General features: G+C 46.7%; 2 protein-coding genes, 2 long non-coding RNA genes and 1 pseudogene across 5 annotated transcripts in view; 3 read left to right on the top strand and 2 right to left on the bottom strand.

Annotated features, from left to right (window-relative positions):
- LOC131697508 (uncharacterized) overlaps window positions 1-536 on the bottom strand; it is a 32,200-nt gene extending 31,664 nt beyond the window's left edge. Inside the window, exon 1 of the long non-coding RNA XR_009307326.1 lies at window positions 222-536. This is a non-coding gene — a long non-coding RNA (uncharacterized LOC131697508). The remainder of the gene's footprint in view (window positions 1-221) is intronic.
- A 2,149-nt stretch (window positions 537-2,685) lies between these two features.
- LOC117422627 (sodium-dependent phosphate transport protein 2B-like) lies at window positions 2,686-9,443 on the top strand. 2 transcript variants are annotated; one of them, XM_058986767.1, is made up of 13 exons: window positions 2,686-2,814; window positions 3,765-3,907; window positions 4,255-4,353; window positions 4,547-4,675; window positions 4,950-5,093; window positions 5,462-5,573; window positions 5,775-5,970; window positions 6,384-6,479; window positions 6,577-6,694; window positions 7,043-7,210; window positions 7,789-7,905; window positions 8,063-8,187; window positions 8,535-9,443. In XM_058986767.1, the coding sequence occupies exons 2-13, from the start codon at window positions 3,817-3,819 to the stop codon at window positions 9,024-9,026; spliced, it is 1,887 nt and encodes a 628-aa protein (XP_058842750.1). In that variant the 5' UTR covers window positions 2,686-2,814; window positions 3,765-3,816; the 3' UTR covers window positions 9,027-9,443. The 2 variants fall into 2 exon arrangements, with proteins under 2 accessions (XP_058842750.1, XP_058842751.1); XM_058986768.1 differs by having other exon boundaries at window positions 2,697-2,771.
- Window positions 9,444-12,022: 2,579 nt separating this feature from the next.
- On the top strand, window positions 12,023-15,107 carry LOC117396854 (apoptosis regulator Bcl-2-like; annotated as a pseudogene).
- Window positions 15,108-16,487: 1,380 nt separating this feature from the next.
- On the top strand, window positions 16,488-17,568 carry LOC117422493 (uncharacterized). The gene is made up of 3 exons (XR_009307325.1): window positions 16,488-16,884; window positions 16,989-17,097; window positions 17,497-17,568. It is a non-coding gene; the product is annotated as an uncharacterized LOC117422493 (long non-coding RNA).
- A 42-nt stretch (window positions 17,569-17,610) lies between these two features.
- LOC117422274 (tubulin beta-4B chain-like) lies at window positions 17,611-21,088 on the bottom strand. Its single transcript, XM_058986766.1, has 4 exons — window positions 20,844-21,088; window positions 19,637-19,745; window positions 18,965-19,075; window positions 17,611-18,828 (listed from the first exon to the last, which is right to left on the bottom strand). Exons 1-4 carry the CDS (start codon window positions 20,898-20,900, stop codon window positions 17,768-17,770), a joined length of 1,338 nt encoding a protein of 445 aa, XP_058842749.1. The 5' UTR covers window positions 20,901-21,088; the 3' UTR covers window positions 17,611-17,767.
- Window positions 21,089-23,058: the final 1,970 nt, after the last annotated feature.

The following is a 23,058-nucleotide window of genomic DNA, read 5'->3' as shown; positions in this document are numbered from 1 at the left end:
AACAGAACAGCAGTCAGGTACTCAAAGTGACTTTAAATGTAATTGCAACAGATCAATGACGAGTGAATAGAACGCTCCAGTCAGACAAACTTTTCATTGAACATTTCAAAATACAAATACGTACACACGTTGCACCCCAAAGGCGTTTCAAAGACGAAGCATTAACAGCCAAAGCATTAACAGACCGTGCACGCAAACTTCCTGAAGGTGCAGTCTCTCACCTGTACTGGATCAGAACCGCATGGCACCCTGCAGAACCGTGTCTACCTGCACACAGTGAAAACCACTTTCACAATCAGATTGTGTCGCCTGCCACCTAGCGGACATTTCGTGGTAACACCGGTGAAAGACACGATGAGATAACTCTGCAGAGACACACGTTCATGTAAACTTGGGATCTCCCCGTTTTACTATGGGACTGTTATCAATTATTAAGGAGTACGGGTTTTCGGGAAGCTTGCTTTTTGAAAAAGAAAGAAACGACGAATTGGCCAGTACCGCCCACCATCCCATGCTGTTAGCAATCTTGTGTTAGTATGCGATTGCGATTTATCCAGTTTCCATAAACAGATTTTTTTTTTAGTCTCTAATTTTATAAACACCATTTTTCACCACGTAAGCGTTTTATTTGAGATCACCGGGTTATCCGTTATAAGAATCAATAACGGCACTTTACTTGTCAGTGGATTATTTCATTGTAAGGATGAGCGGGTTGATTATTATACAGAACTCACTCTGCCTGTAACACAGTCCCGTAGTGTTTGCAGTTGCCTAATATAACTTCACAAAAGAAAAGACTTCAAAGCTACATCGTTCCTGTATCTTCCATTGACCCTTATACTGCTATGAGGCAATGCTGCCTGCCAGATAACAGTGAAAACAGCAATAATGTATTACTCATGTTACAGCAGTCTCGGGGGCGCAATTCCAGGACTTTGTGTAATACATATTTACTGACAAATCAATTTAAAGATTAGCAGTACTATACATAAATGCTATCCTGTAATAAATAAATAAATAAATAAATAAGAACACGTGAATGTGTCTGTAATAACTATACTGAAACACATTTTAGAATTATATACGCCAGGTAAGATTATTAAAAAAAATACATAAAAAAAAAACCTTCAATTAGAAATTGGTCACTTACTGTTGGCTTTCAATAACTGTAAAGTCAAAGCGAGTACAGCAATGATCGTGTGCACAGAGCTATAGGAAACGACGCGTTACCTTTTTGTGCGGGGAAGTGCCGCAGAAGCTGGACTCTAAAGCCACTGTCAACTTGACATCTTAACCCGGCGTGTGAAGTGCTATTCATGTGAAATAATAAGGGTACCCCGGGGCCCCCGAACCCCAGTTTGAGATTCACTGCCCCTACAGAATATTTTAAAGACTTTGCACACCACGTGGGATCAGTCCCGTCCCGGCCGCCCATAGCGTTGACCGAGGGCCAGCTAACACAGTGTTTGTTTTGAAGGAACGGTATTAACTTAACACAAAATATGTGAACTAATAATTAACACGACTCTGGTTGGCATTACCCAGCAGTTATCGGCTTCCAGCGGAATCGCATTTTAAAACCGCAACTAATAATAATCTTGGCGACACAGAACAAAATGCAATGAATCAAAGTCAACAGATATTTCGTGCTCCGGGGTGATGGGCAGGATCTGGCGTTTGACTGCTGGGAGTAACCCTTACTGTCCCCCGCTTATCTCTTAGGAAATAACCTCCTTCTCTGCTCCAATCAGCCCCAGTCTGGTCTGATGTGTTAAACATGTCAGAAAGTGCTTGAGTCTCTCAGTAACCCTTTTCAGCACTATACTCTGCTGAAAGGCTCCTTCAGTACATTTCTCCCCTAGTCAAGCTCCCTGTGAACAGGCTTGACCAGGCCTTGTTTGCACTCCACTTAGTTTACCTTGTGTTGGAACCAGCATTAGATTCGAACCCACCAGCCTCCAGAGCGCTAACCACTACTCCACACTGTGTAAAACAGCAGAAGGCTACAGATCATGTTTTATAAGAAACCAAAACAAATCCTTTTTTTTATATACAGTATGCTGATTATAAAGTTTCACATCTGTAACTATTAAACTCTCAATACTGCTGAATTTAGAATGAAAGGAAACCTAATAAATAACAAAACGTTTTGACCACAAGTCTTTTTCAATGTCTTCAGTCTCTGGCTGCATATTACTGCTTAACCACATGTGTACATGCTTTTGACGCAAATAAGTATGTACGCAATCGCCACCTGCTGGGCATTCAACGTCATTGCAACAGTGCTCTGTGAACGTTCCAGGGTGTATCCTCGATACATCTTTACACTTCCCATGTTAAACCACACAACTCGCCCCAAGATCACCTACCTGTAAAGACGGCTTCTAGACAGTCCACTGAAACTCGACTACAGGGATTATCGAGAACACTCTCATACAGGTAGGTGGTTCATCAGGTTAGATACAGCAGCTCACTGACCCAGGCTTTTTATGTTTATTGAGCACCCACAACAGCGCAAGAATGCCACGCACGCTGACGATGGTCAGCCACCTCTTCATTGGAGTCTCGTTGATCTCATCTCCCTGGCACTGGATCAAGGTACAGATTAATAGTGCAGAATGCTGATAGCGGTGAGCCTGATCACATGGCGTGTGTTGCAAACAAGGTAGAATACTTTGACCTGCTCTCTCTCTCTCTCTCCTACAGTATATATACAGCCTCCAGGGAGTACGCAGAGAAGCTCCGCACCTGTGCAAGCAAGGCAAGGCAAGGCAAGGAGAAGACTTTGTTCATTTTTCTGGAACGTCACACCTGGTAGAGAGATTTGAGTTTGTTAAGGACATAAGGTGTCAGATTTAACGTACAAATGTTAATCAGTTTCTTTTATAATTTGGCGGTGGTCGTTGCTAAGGTGATAAGGTTAGGTTGGGTTCTACGATGGAAAGGTGGAGCAGTTTGATGAAGTTAAGATGCCGGCTGCAGTGTATTAATATTTCTTGCATTTATGAATTGGTGACATGCCGCTAGTCTCTGTGATGTTCTGATGAAGGGGTCAGTTATGTCAGCTGTCGTGTGTTCTTTCCTCAGGTTATGTTACTGTGTGTACCTCAATGCCTCACCTGGTATGTGTGGCTGGTGATTATATGATTCGTGAAATCGGCTCTTCTCCTCTCTTGAATCTTTCTAAACTCCAGTACCGAACACTGTCTTTATTGTTTGCTTGTTTTTCTGGATGTGTTTTTCTCTATTGAATGCGCTGGCTCTCAGATCTCCAGTATTGAGTTCTCTATACTGTACTGTATTGAATGTGCTGGCTCTCAGATCCACAGCACTGAGTTCTCTATACTGTACTGTATTGAGCGTGCTGGCTCTCAGATCTCCAGTATTGAGTTCTCTATACTGTACTGTATTGAGCGTGCTGGCTCTCAGATCTCCAGTATTCAGTTCTCTATACTGTACTGTATTGAACGTGCTGGCTCTCAGATCCCCAGTACTGAGTTCTCTATACTGTACTGTATTGAATGTGCTGGCTCTCAGATCCACAGCACTGAGTTCTCTATACTGTACTGTATTGAATGTGCTGGCTCTCAGATCCACAGCACTGAGTTCTCTATACTGTACTGTATTGAATGTGCTGGCTCTCAGATCCACAGCACTGAGTTCTCTATACTGTACTGTATTGAATGTGCTGGCTCTCAGATCCACAGCACTGAGTTCTCTATACTATACTGTATTGAGTTTGTTGTCTCTCTCCCCTCTCTCAGGTTTGCAGATTCCCTCTGCTGGCTGTCAGAAGAACTCCTGGAGATACCCACGATGCCCTTCAGTAGAACCCAGTCTGCCCCTCCCCTCAACCTCGAGGACCCCGCCTCCTGCAAGGCCAGCCAATCACAAGGCTCTGCTCGGGGTGAGTTACTGTCCACAGCAGCTAAGGGCCTCTCTTTCCAACTCAAGAGAAAACTGGGGGACTCAGACTCCCGTGGAGACGGGTCAGCGACGGCAACAACAAAGTCAGACTCACACAGCAGCTTTCCTGGCAACCCCATCCCAACAGCAATGGCATTAGAGCAATTTAAAACACCCACGAAGGAGAAGAAATAAAAAAAAACCTGTCAGAAAGCTAAAGAGATCCCAGTTAAGAATGATAATTGAAAGAAATCAAGCTAACGGTCAGGGGAAGGGGGTGAAGGTGTGAAGGAGGAGGGGGGCTCTGTTGAGGCACAGCCAGTCTAACCCCCAATGTCGGACCCGCAGGTTCCTCCCTGACCTGTGATGACCCAGAGGCTCTGACCCCCCTAGAGGAGGACCCCTGGGCGATGCCGCAGCTCCAACAAACAGGACCGTCCTGGGGAGGTAGGCACACGTCCCTTTAAATCTAACCCTTGTCTACAGTTTTCAAGACTGCATCGTTCCAGCAACAATCAGCACTGGTTTGAAGGTAGGCAGGTAGGTGGGAGTTTGTAATGCATGCCTTCAGTGTAGCTCAGGGTCTCGTGGTTGACCTGTCCATGGGAGTTGACTGTCTCCTCTCCTCTCCTCTCCTCAGAGCTGGACTGTGCTGGGAAGCTGCTCCGCGTCTTCATGGGCATCCTGAAGGGGGTGCTGCTCGTTGGGTGCCTCTACTTCTTCATCTGCTCCCTGGACGTGCTCAGCTCCGCCTTCCAGCTGGTGGGAGGTGAGGATCACATCCCAGAATTCTCTTCTTGAATTGCCACGGAGCTGGGGAGCGCCCCAGCTCATGTTAGGTTGGCGAATATCTGGTTCTTAATAACACTGCCCTCTGCTGGTCAAAAGAGGTAACAGGATCTAAAACCGCTCGTTCAAATGGAGTCCGAGCCTCCCAGGGAGAGAGGTGATGCTGGTCTGTCTCAGGAGAGAGCAGTGTTGGTATCAGTTCTCTCCCACATGTTTGTGACTCTCTCTCTCTGTCTGTCTGCGTGGCTCTATAGGCAAGGTGGCAGGGGATATCTTCAGTGACAATGCAGTGCTGTCGAACCCGATGGCCGGGCTGGTGATCGGAGTGTTGCTCACAATCCTGGTGCAGAGCTCCAGCACCTCCTCCTCCATCGTTGTCAGCATGGTGTCCTCTGGGTGTGAGTAGCAACTCCTCCCTCCCTCCATCCCTCCTTCTCTCTCTCCATTCCTCAGCCTGTTCCTGCCTCTTCAAACCCCTTCCTCACTCTCTCTCTCTCTCTCTCCCCCCAACGCTCACTAAACGAGAGAACCATCACATTCCCATGTATCTCTACTTATAAACTCTGTTGTGCCTGCTGCTGTACCGGCTGAGACAAGCTGGGTGGAGACGTTCATCTTAAAACATCTCCAATAAACGATGCTGAACCGTGTGTGTGTGTGCGTGGGAGCGTGTGCGTGGGAGCGTGTGTGTGGGAGTGTGTGCGTGGGAGCTCTTTGTGTGCTGCTGTGTAACGGCTGTCTGTCTGTCCGTTCGTCTGTCCTGCAGTGTTGACTGTCAGCGCCTCCATCCCAATCGTCATGGGCGTCAATGTGGGCACCTCGGTCACGAGCACCCTGGTCTCGCTGGCACACTCCGGAGATCGCAACGAGTTCCGCAGGTAAGGGACCCGTGCGGGCAAAACACTCTTATACCATGCACAGTGACTTACAATACCGCATCACTAGATATGCAGGCTGTATCTTCACTAGCTATTTATAGGCGTGCTGTAGGAATACATCCAGCAGAATGATGTCTGAAGAGCCGTCTCTCTCTCTCTCTCTCTCTCTCTCTCTCTCTCTCTCTCTCTCTCTCTCCTCAGAGCCTTTGGGGGTTCGGCCGTCCACGGGCTTTTCAACTGGCTGACCATCATCGTGGTCCTGCCAATCGAACTCATCAGCGGCTACCTGTTACACCTGACCAATGCCATCATCAGCAGCTTCCACATCCAATCAGGGAAGGATGCGCCCGACATCCTGAAGGTCCTGACTGAGCCCCTGACTCTTCTGATCATCCAGGTGAGAGTGGGTGGGAACTTGGGGTGGAGTGGGCGGGGCTTGGGATGGAGTGGGCGGGGGGCTTGGGTGGACTGGGCGGGGACTTGGGGTGACAGGCACTGCCCCTTTTGGGGAGGAGCTTGGGGAAATGGGGACAGCAACACTATACAACAAGAGGGGTTGAGGGGATCTTTAGCACACAATACACAGGTATTATACTGCTGAGTAAAGGGTGGTTCATAGTTCAGGGGGAGGGTCTGGACAGTCGCTTGACTAGAGAGACTGGAAATAGCCCTCATTGACGGTCAGTATATGAGCCAGCATTAACACTGCTGTATGATGTCATTCAGGGTAATATCCAGGGGTTAGGATGGTGTCTCATTGGGGATTTTAAGGGCTATGGGTTGAGCTGTGTTGTTTGCTTCCTCTTGCAGCTGGACAAGAGCGTCATTTCGGGCATCGCCACAGGAGACCCAGAGAGCAAGAACAAGAGCCTGATACTCAACTGGTGCAAAGTCCAGGAGACAGTGGTACGTACCTGCCTGCCTGCCTGCTGAAACCAAGGGGCTGGATTGAGAGCTCCCTTGTTGACAGGCTGTCCTGCGTTGTGCCTCTTGTGTCGCGCAGGTTCTGAAGAACGTCTCAGTGACTAACTTGACTGAGTGTGAGAGCCACCTGTGCTTCACCACGGAGAACCAGACCCTGGTGCTGAAAAACGTCTCCGAGAAAATCAACCTGCAGCTCTGTAAGTGAGACAGCCGCTGCTTTAAAAGGGAAGCTCTATACTCCTTGTTTTTTGTGCTGGCTAGGGCTAATTTTGACCAAGCCTTTTAGGACTTTGACCCTTAAGTTCTTCTTTGTTCTAGACTAAATAAATTAACTTCTCTCAATCTTCACGACTTCATGTTTAATTTTAAGCCAGTGGTCCAAACTCAAGATTCATTCCACTAAAGTTTTTTTTTTTTCAACCGGGTCCTAAATGAGTCACTTAAGACCGGCTGATGGTCAGTTAACTCATTGAGGATTTGTTTGGACAGGAATGGACCTTGAAGCCACTGCTGTGAGCCCTGGCACTGACCCTGTCTCTCTCCAGGTGACCATGTCTTTGTGAACACCTCCCTCTCTGACATCGCGGTGGGCTTCATCCTGCTCTTCGGCTCCCTGCTGGTCCTGTGCACCTGCCTGGTGCTCATCGTCAAGCTGCTGAACTCCGTCCTGCAGGGGCAGATCGCCCAGGTCATCAAGAAGGTGCTGAACTCAGGTACGCAGCGTCCCCTGCACTGCACAACACCGCAGGCTCCCCGATGGCAAAGAAACACAGCATGAGTAAACACCTGTTCAGTGCTGAGTGATCCCTAGCACTGCTGCCTTCTGTCCTGACCTCAGTGCTGTGGGATCCCTAGCACTGCTGCCCTCTGTCCTGACCTCAGTGCTGTGGGATCCCTAGCACTGCTGCCCTCTGTCCTGACCTCAGTGCTGTGGGATCCCTAGCACTGCTGCCCTCTGTCCTGACCTCAGTGCTGTGGGATCCCTAGCACTGCTGCCCTCTGTCCTGACCTCAGTGCTGTGGGATCCCTAGCACTGCTGCCCTCTGTCCTGACCTCAGTGCTGTGGGATCCCTAGCACTGCTGCCCTCTGTCCTGACCTCAGTGCTGTGGGATCCCTAGCACTGCTGCCCTCTGTCCTGACCTCAGTGCTGTGGGATCCCTAGCACTGCTGCCCTCTGTCCTGACCTCAGTGCTGTGGGATCCCTAGCACTGCTGCCCTCTGTCCTGACCTCAGTGCTGTGGGATCCCTAGCACTGCTGCCCTCTGTACTGACCGTGTCGCTCCCTTGCAGACCTGCCATATCCCTTCGGCTGGGTGAACGGCTACCTGGCCATCCTGGTTGGCGCGGTGATGACCTTCATCGTCCAGAGTAGCTCCGTCTTCACCTCCGCCATCACCCCACTCATAGGTAAGACTCTGACAGTGAAGTTCTTGGTCCTCCAGAAACACCCACAAGGGCTGAGTTTTTCCGGTTTAATCCCTGCGCATGGATTATGGAGTGGGCTGTCTGCCTGCAGTTTGAAGGCCATTGACAGCTTGTCTAACTGCTGCTCTTTGTGACTCAGGAATGGGAGTGATCAGTCTGGAGCGAGCTTACCCGCTGTGCTTGGGTTCCAATGTCGGGACCACGACCACTGCCGTGCTGGCGGCTCTCGCCAGCCCAGCCGAGTCGCTTGGGAGCGCATTGCAGGTAACACTTATTAACTGAGAATACGGCAGTAAAAAAATATTAATCTAATTGTCCACGCAGTTCAAGGTTACAGGAAACAGGTAATCAATCGGTAATCAGATTGCACACAGTCATTTACCAAACAGTCCCTCCAGTCACATGCAGGTACATGTCCAATGTCCGCTCTCCAGCCCGCAGACCGTTACTGACTTCACAATATCAGATATCACAGCACCAGGACGTTAACTGCACTGCAAACACACTCGCATTACATTAACAGTTAAGAAATACTGAAAAAGAAACTAAGTTCAGGATTCCCTGTGCATGTCAGTGTAGTTAATGCGAGCCCTGCTCCTCTCCCATGGCAGGTGGCTCTGATCCACCTCTTCTTCAACCTGACGGGGATCCTGCTGTGGTACGTGGTGCCTGTGCTGCGGCTGCCCATCCCGATAGCCAAGGTCTTCGGTGACATCACGGCGAAGTACCGCTGGTTCGCGGGGCTCTACGTGCTCCTCAGCTTCATCCTCCTGCCCCTCTCCGTGTTCGGGCTGTCTCTGGCGGGCTGGCCGGTGCTGCTCGGGGTGGGGGGTCCCATCCTGCTCCTCATTGTCTTCTCTATAGTGGTGACCTTCTGCCAGCGCCGCTGCCCCCAGTGTCTGCCCCCCATCCTCCGCACATGGAACTTCCTACCCAGCTGGGCTCACTCCTTAGAACCCTGGGACCGCCTGCTCTCCTCCTGCTGTGGGTTCTGTTGCCGGTGCCGATGCTGTCGCCAGGGGCAACCGAGCGCCATGGACACAGGCGCCAAGGAGCTGCAGGTGTATGATAACCCAACAGTCCTGCACTCCTTGGAGCTGTAAGAGAAACTCAACGGCTCCCTCCAGAGGAAGGGGCAATAGTGAAACAAAGCCAGGACCGCCTTACAGGAGATATATATATATTTATGATGGAAAAATTAAATACATTATTTTCTATTGGAATGTATAATTAGATTTTGTATTCCTAAATAATGAAATGTGTTTTTAGTTTCATGTCATTTTTGTATTATTTTTATTTTTATTATTATTATTATTATTATTATTATTATGAAATGCCTGTGTTTTGCAAAATGAATAGCGACAGTATCGTGCATTATGTATTATGTATCCCATGTAAGTAAAGGGGTGATCTGAACCTACACCCTTTACAGAACTACACATTTCTAAGGGTAATCCCACGATAACCACGGCTATTTTTTTTTTGTACCGACCATAAACTTTATCTTGTTTATTACCTCAGTTAATGCTGTGTTACAAATGCTGTGAAACTTTGTACTTGACTTTGTAAGTTCTGTGTGAAGCAACTGTGTTTTATCTGAAAAAACGTTTTTAACAGAAAGCAGTTCACTTACCATTGGAACTTACAAACAGGATCTGTGATAAGGGAGGTCCAGTCACATGACTCCCTTCTCCCGGACGACTGTTCAATTCCTCTTGATGGAATGAAAAGAGAAAAAGGAACTTCTATTACCTGCTACTTCCTTTAAAAAGGATAAAAACGACAGCAGCTCCTGACACACACACGCACGCACGCACGCACACACACGCACACACACACACACACACACACATGCACCCACGCACCCACACACACAGTAAAGCATTCTCACAAGCTGAAGAAATTAGATAAATGCATTACCTGCTACATGTCTTACTAGAAGTTCAATATACAAAATAAAATCTGAATTCGTATCATAATTCTTGTTTAAGAGAACCTATATTTTAGTTGCGTTGCGCTACCTTCAGATTTAGGACTGTACCACTCGAGAGGGCCATGCCATCATGCGATCAGAAACTCTGGAAGAAACTATTTAAAAACTGAGGGGAGCTTTCTTACAATTCCTGCTACTAGTTCAAGGGTCATTTCCCCATTGAGGAAGAGATCAAACAATGTCCCATTGCTCAGACCTCAAACACTACCTCCATCCCAGTCCCTCAGCTCCAACCACTGGGCCACACTACCTCCCTCCCAGTCCCTCAGCTTCAACCACTAGGCCACACTACCTCCCTCCCAGTCCCTCAGCTCCAACCACTGGGCCACACTACCTCCCTCCCAGTCCCTCAGCTCCAACCACTAGACCACACTACCTTCCTCCCAGTCCTTCAACCACTAGCCCAACAGCTACTACATACACACTATATACAGTCCTTTCAATCACACAGATAGGATTGCTATAATATACAGTGCACTGTAGTGTTTATCTTTTCACTGTGGATCCCAGTTTATTATCGTGTTTACCGGCTAAGTTGTGCACAGTGTCCTCTCTATCTCTCCGTTATCTCGCCTCCGTTCTCTCAAGATATTAAAAGATTCTTCGTGACTTGCATCTTTATCTGTGAACTTTAACAACGCTAACTAGTGCACTCTTAATAGGTTTCTAACATATGTGTGGTTCACAAGAGTTCTGTTTACTTAAGTGTGGAGGCTGGCAGCACTTTTGCTGAGCTGCAGAGATCAGTCAGCTTGCTTGATAAGGAAGCACATCGTATCACACTGCATCTCTCCAGCACATGTGTCTGTGATAAGCCAGGGGATTACCTTCATGAGAACAAACCCTGGAAGAAACAGCAGTGAGACTTTCCGGCACGAGTTCAATGGGTCGTTTTCAATACCTTCCACCGAGGAGGAGATTCTGGGAAGCAAAGCAACCGAGCCCCGATTCTCATGCCTCCAGGACCGCGACCCTGAGGTTCAACCACCAGGGCGCGCTCTCTCCAATGTTTCCTTACCAAAGCAGGACACGTTTGACCAGGACAATAGCGGAACGGGTTTTCACACTTTTTCATTTCTTTTCATTCTCTCCATCGGTATCCAGGGCCGTAGCCAGCTACGTTAAAATCACACTAATAATTATTTATTTAGGCCCTTTTTTTACAGCCAATCAAATCGACTCGTCAGCCCAAAAGCTCGAGCTGCAGCCCTCATTGGTTAAGATGTGCTGACGCAGCTAAACTCTCTCTGTCTTGTCAACCCGCTTAAGCTAATCATGTGATTTTATAATTAACATCACACAAAACGTTATGCTGCAGTATCTGGATAATGACGTCACTGTTAAAATGATTTGTTTGATAGATTAGGATCAACAAATATTCTGGCATTTATCTTGTTTATTTTCTTTTATACTCAAAATTATATAATAGTATCTTATTCAGGGAAAAAAAAAACTAAACTTTTGTATTTAAATAAACGACATATATTTTTTTCAGTTAGAAAAACTGCCTGGGTCTTTAATCATGGCTGTCTAATTGTGCTCCGTGTCACACTGCAGTGCCACTGAGGAACTGCAGGACAGGCACAAATAGAATTCAGTGCTGTCGTCCTGCAGGCTGCTCAGCATAACTGGACACAAGGAATCTGGAGCAGTGAGTCACCGGCTGAGCCGTGCTCTGTACAGACAGCGTGCCTGTCCTCCATACACCAGACTTGAGATCACTCCAGTTCACAGCAGGTTCAGCAGGGGACCCCGGGTTGCTGTGCTGGGTGTGCAGTCCACACAACCTTTGCATCAACACTGCAAACAGCCTGATTGCACGCACGGTTCACGATGTCATGAAACGTTTCTGTGCACTGATCAATGCGAGGGCGGTGGTATCTATTTCGGAACTCTCTCTTTTCTCCCTCTAGCTTAATTAATGTCAGCCGCGAATCACAAGGTCTAAGTCATAAAGCAAATCCAATACATTCAGCTGGGCGGGGCATGTACCCTATATATCTATATGTGCTAAGTGTGGTTTGAGGAGACGTGACATCCATGTCATGCCGTGGACCGGGCTGGGGTGGCAGTGTGCACAGCCCGTACAGTATCTGTGCACGTCAGTGAGGATCAAACCTCAGTGTCAGCTTCCACTCTGAACAGCTCAGCGCTGCTAAAATTAGCCCCCAAGCAGAGCAACCAGATCACCTGGCCTTGAACTTCACCAGCGAGCTGGACTCCTTTCTGCTGGATACTGTAGAGATTTGTTGTAACTTTTTGCCTTGATTATTAGCTGCTCTGTCACTTGGCTCCTCTTGCTGTCAACGGGACTTTCCGGTGAGTTTTCAAAACAGACAAACACAGAATATTATGAGCAGGGATGTTACTTGTTAGGAGGTTATGTCAGCCCACCTGACAGTATCTCTCAGTAAAGCAGCATTACGGATCTCAATGGCACGTTACTGTGTATGATTGCTAAATGACTAAAACTCATCCAAGAGCTTTTAAAAAAAAAAAACAGCGGCAATTGATCAACAGTCTTGGTAATGTCAGGCGACATTGATATAAAGAGAAAAAAAACGTTGTTGAAACATTCATGAAAATGTCTGCCGTTGTTTCAGCAGCTGTACATGTAAGACTGCTCTTCCATCCCCGGGCTTCTGGTAAGGTGTGCTCTTGTGGTTTATCATGGCGGCAGGACCCCCTCCATGGAATTACAGCCTTGTTATACACTGCATAGTATTATCAGCATTAACATACAGCTGGTCTTTGCTGCTTGTTTTTTTAAAACAGGATCAAGATGTCGGTGAGTGGCGAGGGACTGACCCACGCCGACCCTGTGGTGCGCGAGGCCTACCTGATGTCCCACGATTACATCAGCTACGTGACGGGCGTGGCTCCGGCCTCCAGACCCGCCCCCTCGAAGGCTGCGGCGGCGCTGCGCCACGCTGGGGACGAGCTACTCCAAGTACCCCATCTTCTTCAAGCGCTGGCCCAGGCTGTTCCAGGAGCTGGACGGGGGGGATGCCTGCGACACGCTGCTCCGAGTCCTGGACGAGCACTTCACTGCGGACAGAGCAGCCGGCCGCCAGCTCACCTGGAGCGCCATCCTCTCCATCTACGTGCTGGCGGGACAGATGGCGCTGCACTGCCAGGAGAGCGGCATGGGGTCGGCGCTGCCCGAGCTGCAGAGGCGCGTCGGGGAGTACGTGGAGAGGGTGGTGTGCCCCCAGATCAGGGAGAAGGGGGGCTGGGTGAGTCTTTAAAGGGAGGAGATGGAGACTCCCCCATTGCATAGCAGTTTCATCTGTTCCCAGTTAGGCTAGGAGTTTAATAAGACACACCTGAGCCTTGATGCCTATCAGGGATGGAAATAACACTGAATTACTGTTCTTATTATAAACAGGCGTTTCGGCGACAGCACTTGGCCAAAGATAAGATCAATTAATCTCTGGCTGCTTCAGAGGCAATTAATGCTGTCACAAGGCTTGTTTTGTGTGTGCATGTGTGTGAATGCATGGGAAAGTGCATACATTAATTTGCCATGCTCTGGTTCCATAAGGCTTTCTCTCTCTCTCTCTCTCTCTCTCTCTCTCTCTCTCTCTCTCTCTCTCTCTCTCTCTCTCTCTCTCTCTCTCTCTCTCTCCCTCTCCCCTCTAGTCCGGGTTCCTATCCCGCTACAGTAAGAAGCAGGACCCTGAGCAGGTTGTGATCAGGGTTTGCTGCGCTTCCCTCCTGCTCTTCACCAGTGTGACCCTGAGCTACTATCTGTGGAAACGCAAAGTCTCCTAAACCACCCCGCCTTCCCCACAGCGCCCCCTGCTGCCCGGAGATGAGGAGACAGGGCAGCACAGCCGCTGGCTGAACGAGCATGATCCAACCCTGCTGAACCTGTGACCCGGAAACAGAGCCTCATAGAGTCTCATAGTGAAAGCATAGCAAAGTGTAATAAAGCATAGTGAAAGCATGGCAAAGCACAGGTATGCATTGTAAAGCACGCAGAGGTATGATAAAGCATATTAAAAAAAAAAAAAAAAAACCATAGCAAACCAGCGTAGAGTATGTTAAATGCGTGGCATGACCATGAGAAAACTACAATGGAAAGTAAGAGCAGGAAGCCATCAACAGCGGGATGACTACCCGTAATTTACAGAGACAGACTGGCACACAACAGCTGCTGTTACTCACCAAACAAGCCACCAGATGGCGCTCCAGGGTTGCAGAAAGTCACAGTAGATCTGGAAACATTTTCCGAGATAAACAGTGCGTTTACAGTTGTTAGAGTAATCTCCCTAAATAACAAGTTCGCTGTGCTGTGCCCGTTTCAAATGTATTATTAGTAAATAAACACACTTTTACATGAATTAAAGGGGCGAAGACACCGGAGGCTCTAGTTAGAAATGCACCAGCGAAAGCACGAAAGGCTTCACGGTCACATTGCAACATTTGCGTTTGAATTGCTGTTTGCCGAAAATGTTTTCCCTGTGCGGGGTTTTCTTTACGTCTGTATGTATTTTTTTTTTAACTCAAGTTGAAATTGTAATGTAAATAAATCATTTAACAAATGAGCGCCGCATGTCTGTGTGCGTGTATACTGGTGTGGGGAACAAGTAAGCGCGTTTTGACTAAAAGTTACAAACCTTCAGATGCAGGTTATTATATGGCTGTACTTTCTCGTGACAACAACACGTGGTTTATGCCTGATGCGAGTTCGTGTCGTTGCACCCGCAGAAGCGTAGGGTGTTGTCGTTGTACATTTCATCCTGTCTCTGTTTTAATTTCAGATACACGTTCGTCTGCATAACCAATGTCACTGCATGCATCGTTTCATTCCAAATTCTCCCTACGCTGCAAAACTAGACTTTTTTTTTCTATCACGTGCTCGCAGAAGCACCCCCGTTCCATTCTTTCTCAGAGCATTCTGGAACCACGGTGCTGTATCACGGTCACGCAGCGACCCCTAGTGGCCGTAGCAGATTACAAGAATGTTTTAAGGTAAAGGCATTAATTCTGTATTAATTAGATGCGAACGCGAATAGAAAAAAAGAAAGTTTTTTGTATCTTAATGCATTTGCAAGGATGTACGTTCAGAAATGACAATTCCTTCTTAATGCCTTTCCAACATAAGAAATGTAATGACATCTATATTCAACATGATAAATTGTGTTTGTGAACTTTTATCAATATCGTTATTTTTTTTTGTTTGTTTTAAAACCAGCACCATACAGAGACATCTGATGAGAAACTCGGGTACCTTTAGAGACGGTCAGCGCAGCCACCTGCAGTTTCCATGGAGACCCGGTAGCTACAATGCGTCACAGTAGCAACCTGGGGGGCAGGTAGGCGCTTGAGCGGGACACGGCAGCATCCGGGCAGCATGGGGACTCGGAGGAACAGCCTGTTCCCGCCAGACCCGTACTACATACCAGGGTAAGGCTGTGAGAGCGCGGTTCTCAATATTTTGTTAGTATACCCGTCCCCACACTTTCCAGCTAGTTGTTTATAAGTCTAGCATGCTAAGACTTCAATGGGCTCTATATAAAGAGCCCTGTTTACCACAGTAAACTCGAAAAGTTTCATAAAGCATAGTGAAAGCATGATCGAGCACAGGTAAGCCCAGAGATGCGTGTTAAAGGGTGTTCAGAGTCATGGCAAGCCATTGTAAACTGTGTAACTGCATAGTTACAGCGTGTTCAAAGTATGGGAAAACTGCAAAAAAAAAAAAAAAAATGGGGCGCAAATTGACCGTGAGAAAATCTAATAAGGATGCCTCCATCCCGCACAGGTATGGCGGTTACTGTCCCCAGTTACTGTTCCAGTTCGGCCATACCTATGGGACCACGACCTTTAACCTTCTGACCAACCCCGATGTCCGACACAGCGACAGATCTGTCCTGGTGCTTATAACTTTTATATCAGTTCGACAAGTTTCCTTTCCAAAACACTGAAAAAAAAACAAATGTATGCGTTATGAAACAGATACATAGATAGGAAAGTTAACAAGGTGCAATTATGCGCACAGTGAACTAAAGTGTATTAACCTTCCCCCTCTCTCCTGCCCTTTTGCCCCCTGTGTAGACCTCGTTCTTCAGCAGGTCTGCACCCCTGCACCCAGCTCCCCACCCCCCCACGTGGAGCTCACCTGATTCTGACGAATGGGACCCCCTGCCGTCGGCGCGGGACAAAGACACCCAAAGGAAAGTCATCTCAGGTGCGACAGCTGACTGACTCATGACGGCAAAGCAAAACTGTCTTGCATTGCGGTCAATCTGCCGCGCGAGGGCAGCACTTAACCGCATACGACATTTTAATACAAGCCCGTTATAAAGCCGCCATTCCATCGGCACCCTGAAATCAGCTTGCACAGCAAAACTCAAAATCTCATCTCGTTAACCGTATCAGACTGAGCTTGCAGCCGGTTCCGTCTGCAGTCAACACTCCAGTCTGCAACCGGACATTAATCAAACGTCAGCAGTTTTCTATTGGCTATGTATCAAATTCATTCAATAAACCTTCACCATTTTGCAGACAGTACAATAGTCACAGGCTGCTTGTTTTTTTTTTTCCAGCCATATTTAAGACCCTGCCTCTTGCTTCCAGTGCGTTAGACTGGGTGTTAGTGTGACTCCCATCTTCAGTGAGAGCTGTAGATTAAAGACTTTCCTTCCAGCGTGATGCACACACAGCAATACGATTTGTTCACTGTTCCGATAGAATGGCAGTCTGCTTTCTAGGGCTCTCTGTAAAGATCTGAACAGCAGATTCAGTCCCCCGTGCCCTGGTCAGTTGTCTTTGTGACTCGCCCCCCCTAACCCTGCTCTCTCCTCAGCATTGCTCTAGCAGAGCTGTCACGCTAGCCTGCACAGTAAGGTCGTGTCGTTGCATTGGCAGGTTACACAGGGTTCATTCCCACAGTCCGCTGGAGCCTGGCAAAGAACTACTGCAGCGCAGTGCGAGAGGCCGGGAGCAACGAGGAGTGTAATCAGGTGAGGGGCAGTTCTTCCCTTCCACTCGCCTTACAAACACCATAGTTGCTCTTTTTGTGCACCTTGGTTGTTGGGTATACATGTGTACGACTGTTTTTTTCCAGTACCTCCTACGAAACCCTGGCAGAGCACAGGAAGAAAAAACGAGGTCCCCAGTCAAAGAGCTTTACAGAAGGCGCGGCATGCTGCCTCGCTACACTGGCTTCCTCCCAGGTAACGCTGCTGGTGTAGATTACTGAAACATACCAGGCCGGTCTGAGCACAGCACACGGTCACGTGCACTGCAGGTACTAATGCAGCACCCCCAGGTACACAAGGCTAGCTTGAAGTTAAAATTGTGTCAAGGAAGTTGCCTCATTCTAGGTCAATTGGCCAGGTGCTACATGACCATGTATGGGGGAGCAGGGGAGGGGCAGCAGCTAGCAAAGACTTCTACAAGGTGAAGCAACACGTGACACAAATACAAAAATTAAATGATAGGTTAAAGTGGTGTTTGATCAACATTTTAAAAAGCACAAACCAGGAACATAGTGGTCTCTGGGGTGCTAACACTGCGATAGCCTGCCTGTCCATTACCAAAATTTATACATTCTCCACCCCGTCCCTCCCCAGGTGTAAGATACAAGCATGGTTTAACCTTTGGCCAGAGTTCAAGAGAGTCATACTGGGATCATCATAATCCTGACCAGTAAGCACCACTTGGGAAGAAAAGAGACGGACACAATCTGCTATGAAATGCTCTTTATTCATGTTTCTCTGTACATCTTGGGAGACCAGAAAACATTTTGAAAATAAAGAGAGACAAGTTTCAGGTGGTATTACTCAAGTGAAAAGTTTTAATTTTTAGACGATTTACAAATCATCAAAAACAGAAAGCTTTTAATTAAGCTAATTCCTCTTCTCCCTCCTCCTCAAACTCGCCCTCCTCCTCTGCAGTAGCATCTTGATACTGCTGGTATTCGGACACCAGGTCGTTCATGTTGCTCTCAGCCTCGGTGAACTCCATCTCATCCATGCCCTCTCCAGTGTACCAATGCAGGAAAGCCTTGCGTCTGAACATGGCGGTGAACTGCTCAGAGATACGCTTGAACAGCTCCTGGATAGCAGTGCTGTTGCCGATGAAGGTGGCTGCCATCTTGAGGCCTCTCGGGGGAATGTCGCAGACAGCGGTCTTGACGTTGTTGGGGATCCATTCAACAAAGTAGCTGCTGTTCTTGTTCTGCACGTTCAGCATCTGCTCATCCACCTCCTTCATGGACATGCGGCCACGGAAGACGGCAGCCACAGTCAGGTAACGCCCATGGCGAGGGTCGCAGGCCGCCATCATGTTCTTGGCATCGAACATCTGCTGGGTGAGCTCAGGCACTGTGAGGGCACGGTACTGCTGGCTTCCTCTGCTGGTGAGAGGGGCGAACCCTGGCATGAAGAAATGGAGACGAGGGAAGGGGACCATGTTAACGGCCAGCTTGCGCAGATCAGCATTCAGCTGACCAGGGAAACGCAGGCAGGTGGTCACCCCACTCATGGTGGCAGAGACCAGATGGTTGAGGTCGCCATAAGTAGGGGTGGTGAGTTTGAGGGTGCGGAAACAGATATCGTACAGAGCCTCATTGTCAATGCAGTAGGTCTCATCTGTGTTCTCTACCAGCTGATGTACTGACAGTGTGGCATTATAGGGCTCGACTACAGTGTCTGACACTTTGGGAGAGGGCACGACGCTGAAAGTGTTCATGATACGGTCGGGATACTCCTCCCGGATCTTGCTGATAAGCAGGGTGCCCATGCCGGAGCCAGTGCCTCCTCCCAGGGAGTGTGTCAGCTGAAATCCCTGCAGACAGTCGCAGCTCTCAGCCTCTTTCCTCACCACATCAAGGACCGAGTCCACCAGCTCAGCTCCCTCTGTGTAGTGACCCTTGGCCCAGTTGTTACCGGCACCGCTCTGGCCTGCGAGGCAAAAGAGGGAAAGGATCAGGACAGGCAATCTTAAGAAAAAGCATCCGTTACACAAACACTGGTACCAGAGTCCAATAGACTGGGCAGCACATCAAACAGAGAGGCTAAAAACAAAATCAAAACTTACCAAAGACAAAGTTGTCTGGTCTGAAGATCTGCCCAAAAGGTCCAGATCGTACAGAGTCCATGGTGCCAGGCTCCAGGTCAACCAAGACTGCACGTGGTACATACTTGCCACCTGGGGGAAAACAAAAAAAAACACACATTTAAAAGTGAACACAAATCGATTTGTTAGAACTGATGCATGGTTCACTTAACATTTTAAAAAAGTCAAAATAATTCAAAACTGAGCCATTGTAATGCCGTACCAAGGGCAGCAGGGGGTGCAAAGGAACACTAGTCACAAAGAACTGCATCAGGATGTAGGGCACAATAGATGGAGGGAATACTACATAAGACATGAGGGTTGATTGATCTATAGGCATCTAATTCTAGTCAAGCTGTTTTTCATGGTTCCTCAAAAGAATCTACACCATAGATACAGTTCAAACAAAGCTCATTTACAATACACACACACTTCACCTTGATCTTCAAACGATTTTAATAATGTATTTTAAAAGGAGCGTGGTTTTTGGGTACCACCCAAAACTGTACTGTAGTATTAGCCATAGTCAAGGATTAAACCACTTCTGAGGGGCAGGGATCTCCAACAAAAGACCGGGTTCTTTACAAAAATGCAATTTCCCTTTAATACAGAAACAATGCAGATACATTTGGAAAATTCCGGTGCAATTCTTACCTGAAGCTTCGTTGTAATAGACGTTGATTCTCTCCAGTTGGAGGTCACTGTCTCCGTGGTAGGTACCGGTGGGGTCAATGCCATGTTCATCGCTGATTACCTCCCAGAACTGCAATTTAAATAAATAAATAAAATTTACACACACACACACACATATATATATATATATATATATATATATATATATATATATATATATATACACACACACACACACACACACTCAACACTATTGTCATAATGCGGTCCCGCATTTTAAAAGCAACCCGCCAGACTAAACCGTGCAACATTTACTTATCCAGTATTTTTTTTTTATTATTATTATGATTATGATTATTATTATTATTATTATTATTATTATTTCAGTTCACAATTTTACCACACACATACATAATTGCAAAATCGTAGATCAGCTGGTACCGCTATTAAACAAAGCAGCTTTCAGAATCCTTGTGATAAAATGATATCAAAGGGGTTCCTATTGAAATACCAATTAAGCCGTCCATTTTGAGATACACTAACACATGCTAAAAGGCAGATAATTCGTTAAAACAGAGAAGGAAAAAACGAAACACACCCCGCGGCAATTAAATTGGCGCTGTTATGAATGTGCCGCCCTTTTTATTTTTGGTACAATAAAGGCGGCAAATATACCGCGAGACACCCCGCGTGCCGGGGAGAAGCACAGCGTGCTGAGGAAACAACCGGGTCACGCGCAGCGGCTCAAACAAACAAACAAACAAACAAACAAACAAACACCAGCCAGTCATTCTTACAACCCATCCCAAAACAAATACACAAACACAACGATAAATAAACAAACAAACAAACAAATAAATAAATATTATAATAAATAAATAAAGTGACCCCGGCATTGTTCCCCGGGTCCGTCCCCAATGGCCGAAACCATTCGCTTTGTTACAATTGGGGGAGGCGACTCTGCTATCGCAGCCGAGTGGTTTTATAACGTAAATAAAAAAACACACAATGCTTATATTACTTCCCAATACTAAAAACCTAGTATTTTATAATATTACACCGGTATCATGCACATTGTATAAATAAGCGCTTTATTTATGGAGTTCCCCAGCTACGCCCTTATTTTCCAGACATGTTGGGTACCCTTATGTCGCCTAGAGGATGATGAACGCAACGACTTCCCTTTTTTAGTTTCTTATTTTTATTCAACACTTTCTTAAATACTCACCTTGGCACCAATCTGGTTACCGCACTGTCCAGCCTGCAGATGCACAATCTCCCTCATTTTCAGTTACGTGGAGTCGACCTCAACAATAAATTACCGCTGAAACCTCAAATACGGCTCACGTCCTGCCGCTTTCTGTGTCCGAAGGGAACCAGACCGCCGCTGCAATTTTTATGTAGAAGCCGCAAGATCTGCCTGTTCGCTTCGGTAACGGGTCGCCCACAAAGACAGGCGTCGTCTGACTTTCTGCCGATCTGATTCGCCTACCCACCCGTCAAACAAAACTCTAAATCCCACCAATAGCCCGATATCGACCTCTTATTGGTGAATTTAGCTGCCGCGTACCTGCCATTCTAGTAAATACTCTGATTGGCCAATTTGAAGGCATTTGTTTGCGTTCTGATTGGAGGTCGTTACACCGCTGGAAGGTTGCTATTGGTAAACTTGATCGATGACATTTTTACGCACGAGAGGGGAGGGGGAGGAGGTTTTCTAGTCGATTTGGTTTCCATTAGTTACCGCCTCCTCCTCGGATTCCTATAAGTATTTACGCTGCATTCATACCGTAAAACCAACGAGGAGATGGTAGTGTTACGCTGTTAGTTTTTTTGTAAAATGGTATCCAAGCAGCGTGGAGTTGCAAAGATGTGTTATTTTTCTTTGTTACACAATCAAGTTGGGGCATGTCTGACTGCGAAGTAAAAGCAGCGGACATCACATGTAAACAGAAACCAATGTGTACAGTTGCTCAGTGACCTGGGGAATTTGAAAACACAACCATACAGATAGCTAAACTTCAGCCAGACTGGTCACCCCCAGCTACAGAATGTGTTAGGATCGACATTTTAAAATTCCGGGCACAAATATTAACAGCAAGCGACAAGGCACTTAACATAAGTGGTATTATTATTATTATTATTATTATTATTATTATTATTATTATTATTATTATTATTATTCAAAATGAGGTCCGGATTTACTAAGAGTTTGCTCCAGTGTAAAATTAGCACCACTGTTTTGTTTTTTTCTTCAATAAATGTTCATTTATGGCCACAGAACTAAGGATTAGATCATGCTCCAATGAAATGCATTTTGCAATGCGATGCAATTGTAGCCTACCAAATACTAGTGTGCATATCTTGCATTTGTTTACCTGGATATCACTGTAAATATACACCAGTACTTTTTGCTGAATGGTTCGCAGCAACTCACAATCTGTCAAATAATGAAGTATGCTCTGTGTCTCTGAAAAATACCGCACAGAAGATGCACATTGCAAGTTGTTTGTTTCATATCACAATGTCGCATATTTGTATGGCCAGGCTGATGTTCCATTCCCAAGTCTTCCCAGTATCATCAGTAGTAGCAATGGTCACTGCGTGGTATTAATGCAGCACAAGGCTGAATGTAGTCTGAGGCGCTGTGTAGATCATACAGTAGTGTTTAGTTTGTACCCTTTCATTTACAGGCCTCCTTCTGTATATATTTGACGTACAGCTCAAAAATACTGAAAACAGTGAATCAGTGAGGGTCCTTACACATCAGTAAAGCACAGCACTTGACCATGCACTGTTGACCTGGGCTCACCTTGACCTAACCGGATTTCTGCAGATGCTGGCCGTCTTTTCTTTTCTAAAAGGAAACCGTTTAACATCCTGAAACTAAGAGCAACTCAAACTGCACATAGAATACTAATAACAATAATTAAAAAAATAAATGTTTTAAAATAAACCTTCTTTAATTATTTTATCTAAATTGCATTTGGTTTTAAAGTAGCCAACGCCATTATTATCAAATTCTTGTTTTGTGAATGAGGCGCTATGGACAGTTAGAGTGATTAGTGATATAACTGGAGCAAAATCATTGTAGTCTGACGCGCCCTCTGCCCTGGCTATTGTGGTTGCCATGGGTTTCAGGATGTGTTACCTGTCCCCATTGTGAAGCTGTGAAAGCCCTTTCTAGTCAGAGGAAATGGATTGCTTATACCCATCCTCCCTGTGTATAACTGAGAGATTTGCGGCTCATCATGACTCCAAACTGCTGCTGGGTGGTTATTGTTTGCTATGTACTGTTACTGTGTAGGGTTAGTTAGACCTCCATTGTCCCCCAGGCAGCCAGATAAAGACATCATGAGTTTTTGACAGCAGATTATAACCCCCCATCACTGAAATGTCATGAAACTGGTTATTTCCTGTAACCGACAAGCAGCAGATTATAG

This window comes from Acipenser ruthenus, chromosome 15 (assembly GCF_902713425.1).
Source record: "Acipenser ruthenus chromosome 15, fAciRut3.2 maternal haplotype, whole genome shotgun sequence".
Taxonomy (NCBI): domain Eukaryota; kingdom Metazoa; phylum Chordata; class Actinopteri; order Acipenseriformes; family Acipenseridae; genus Acipenser; species Acipenser ruthenus.
This window is presented reverse-complemented; position numbering and strand designations above follow the sequence as displayed.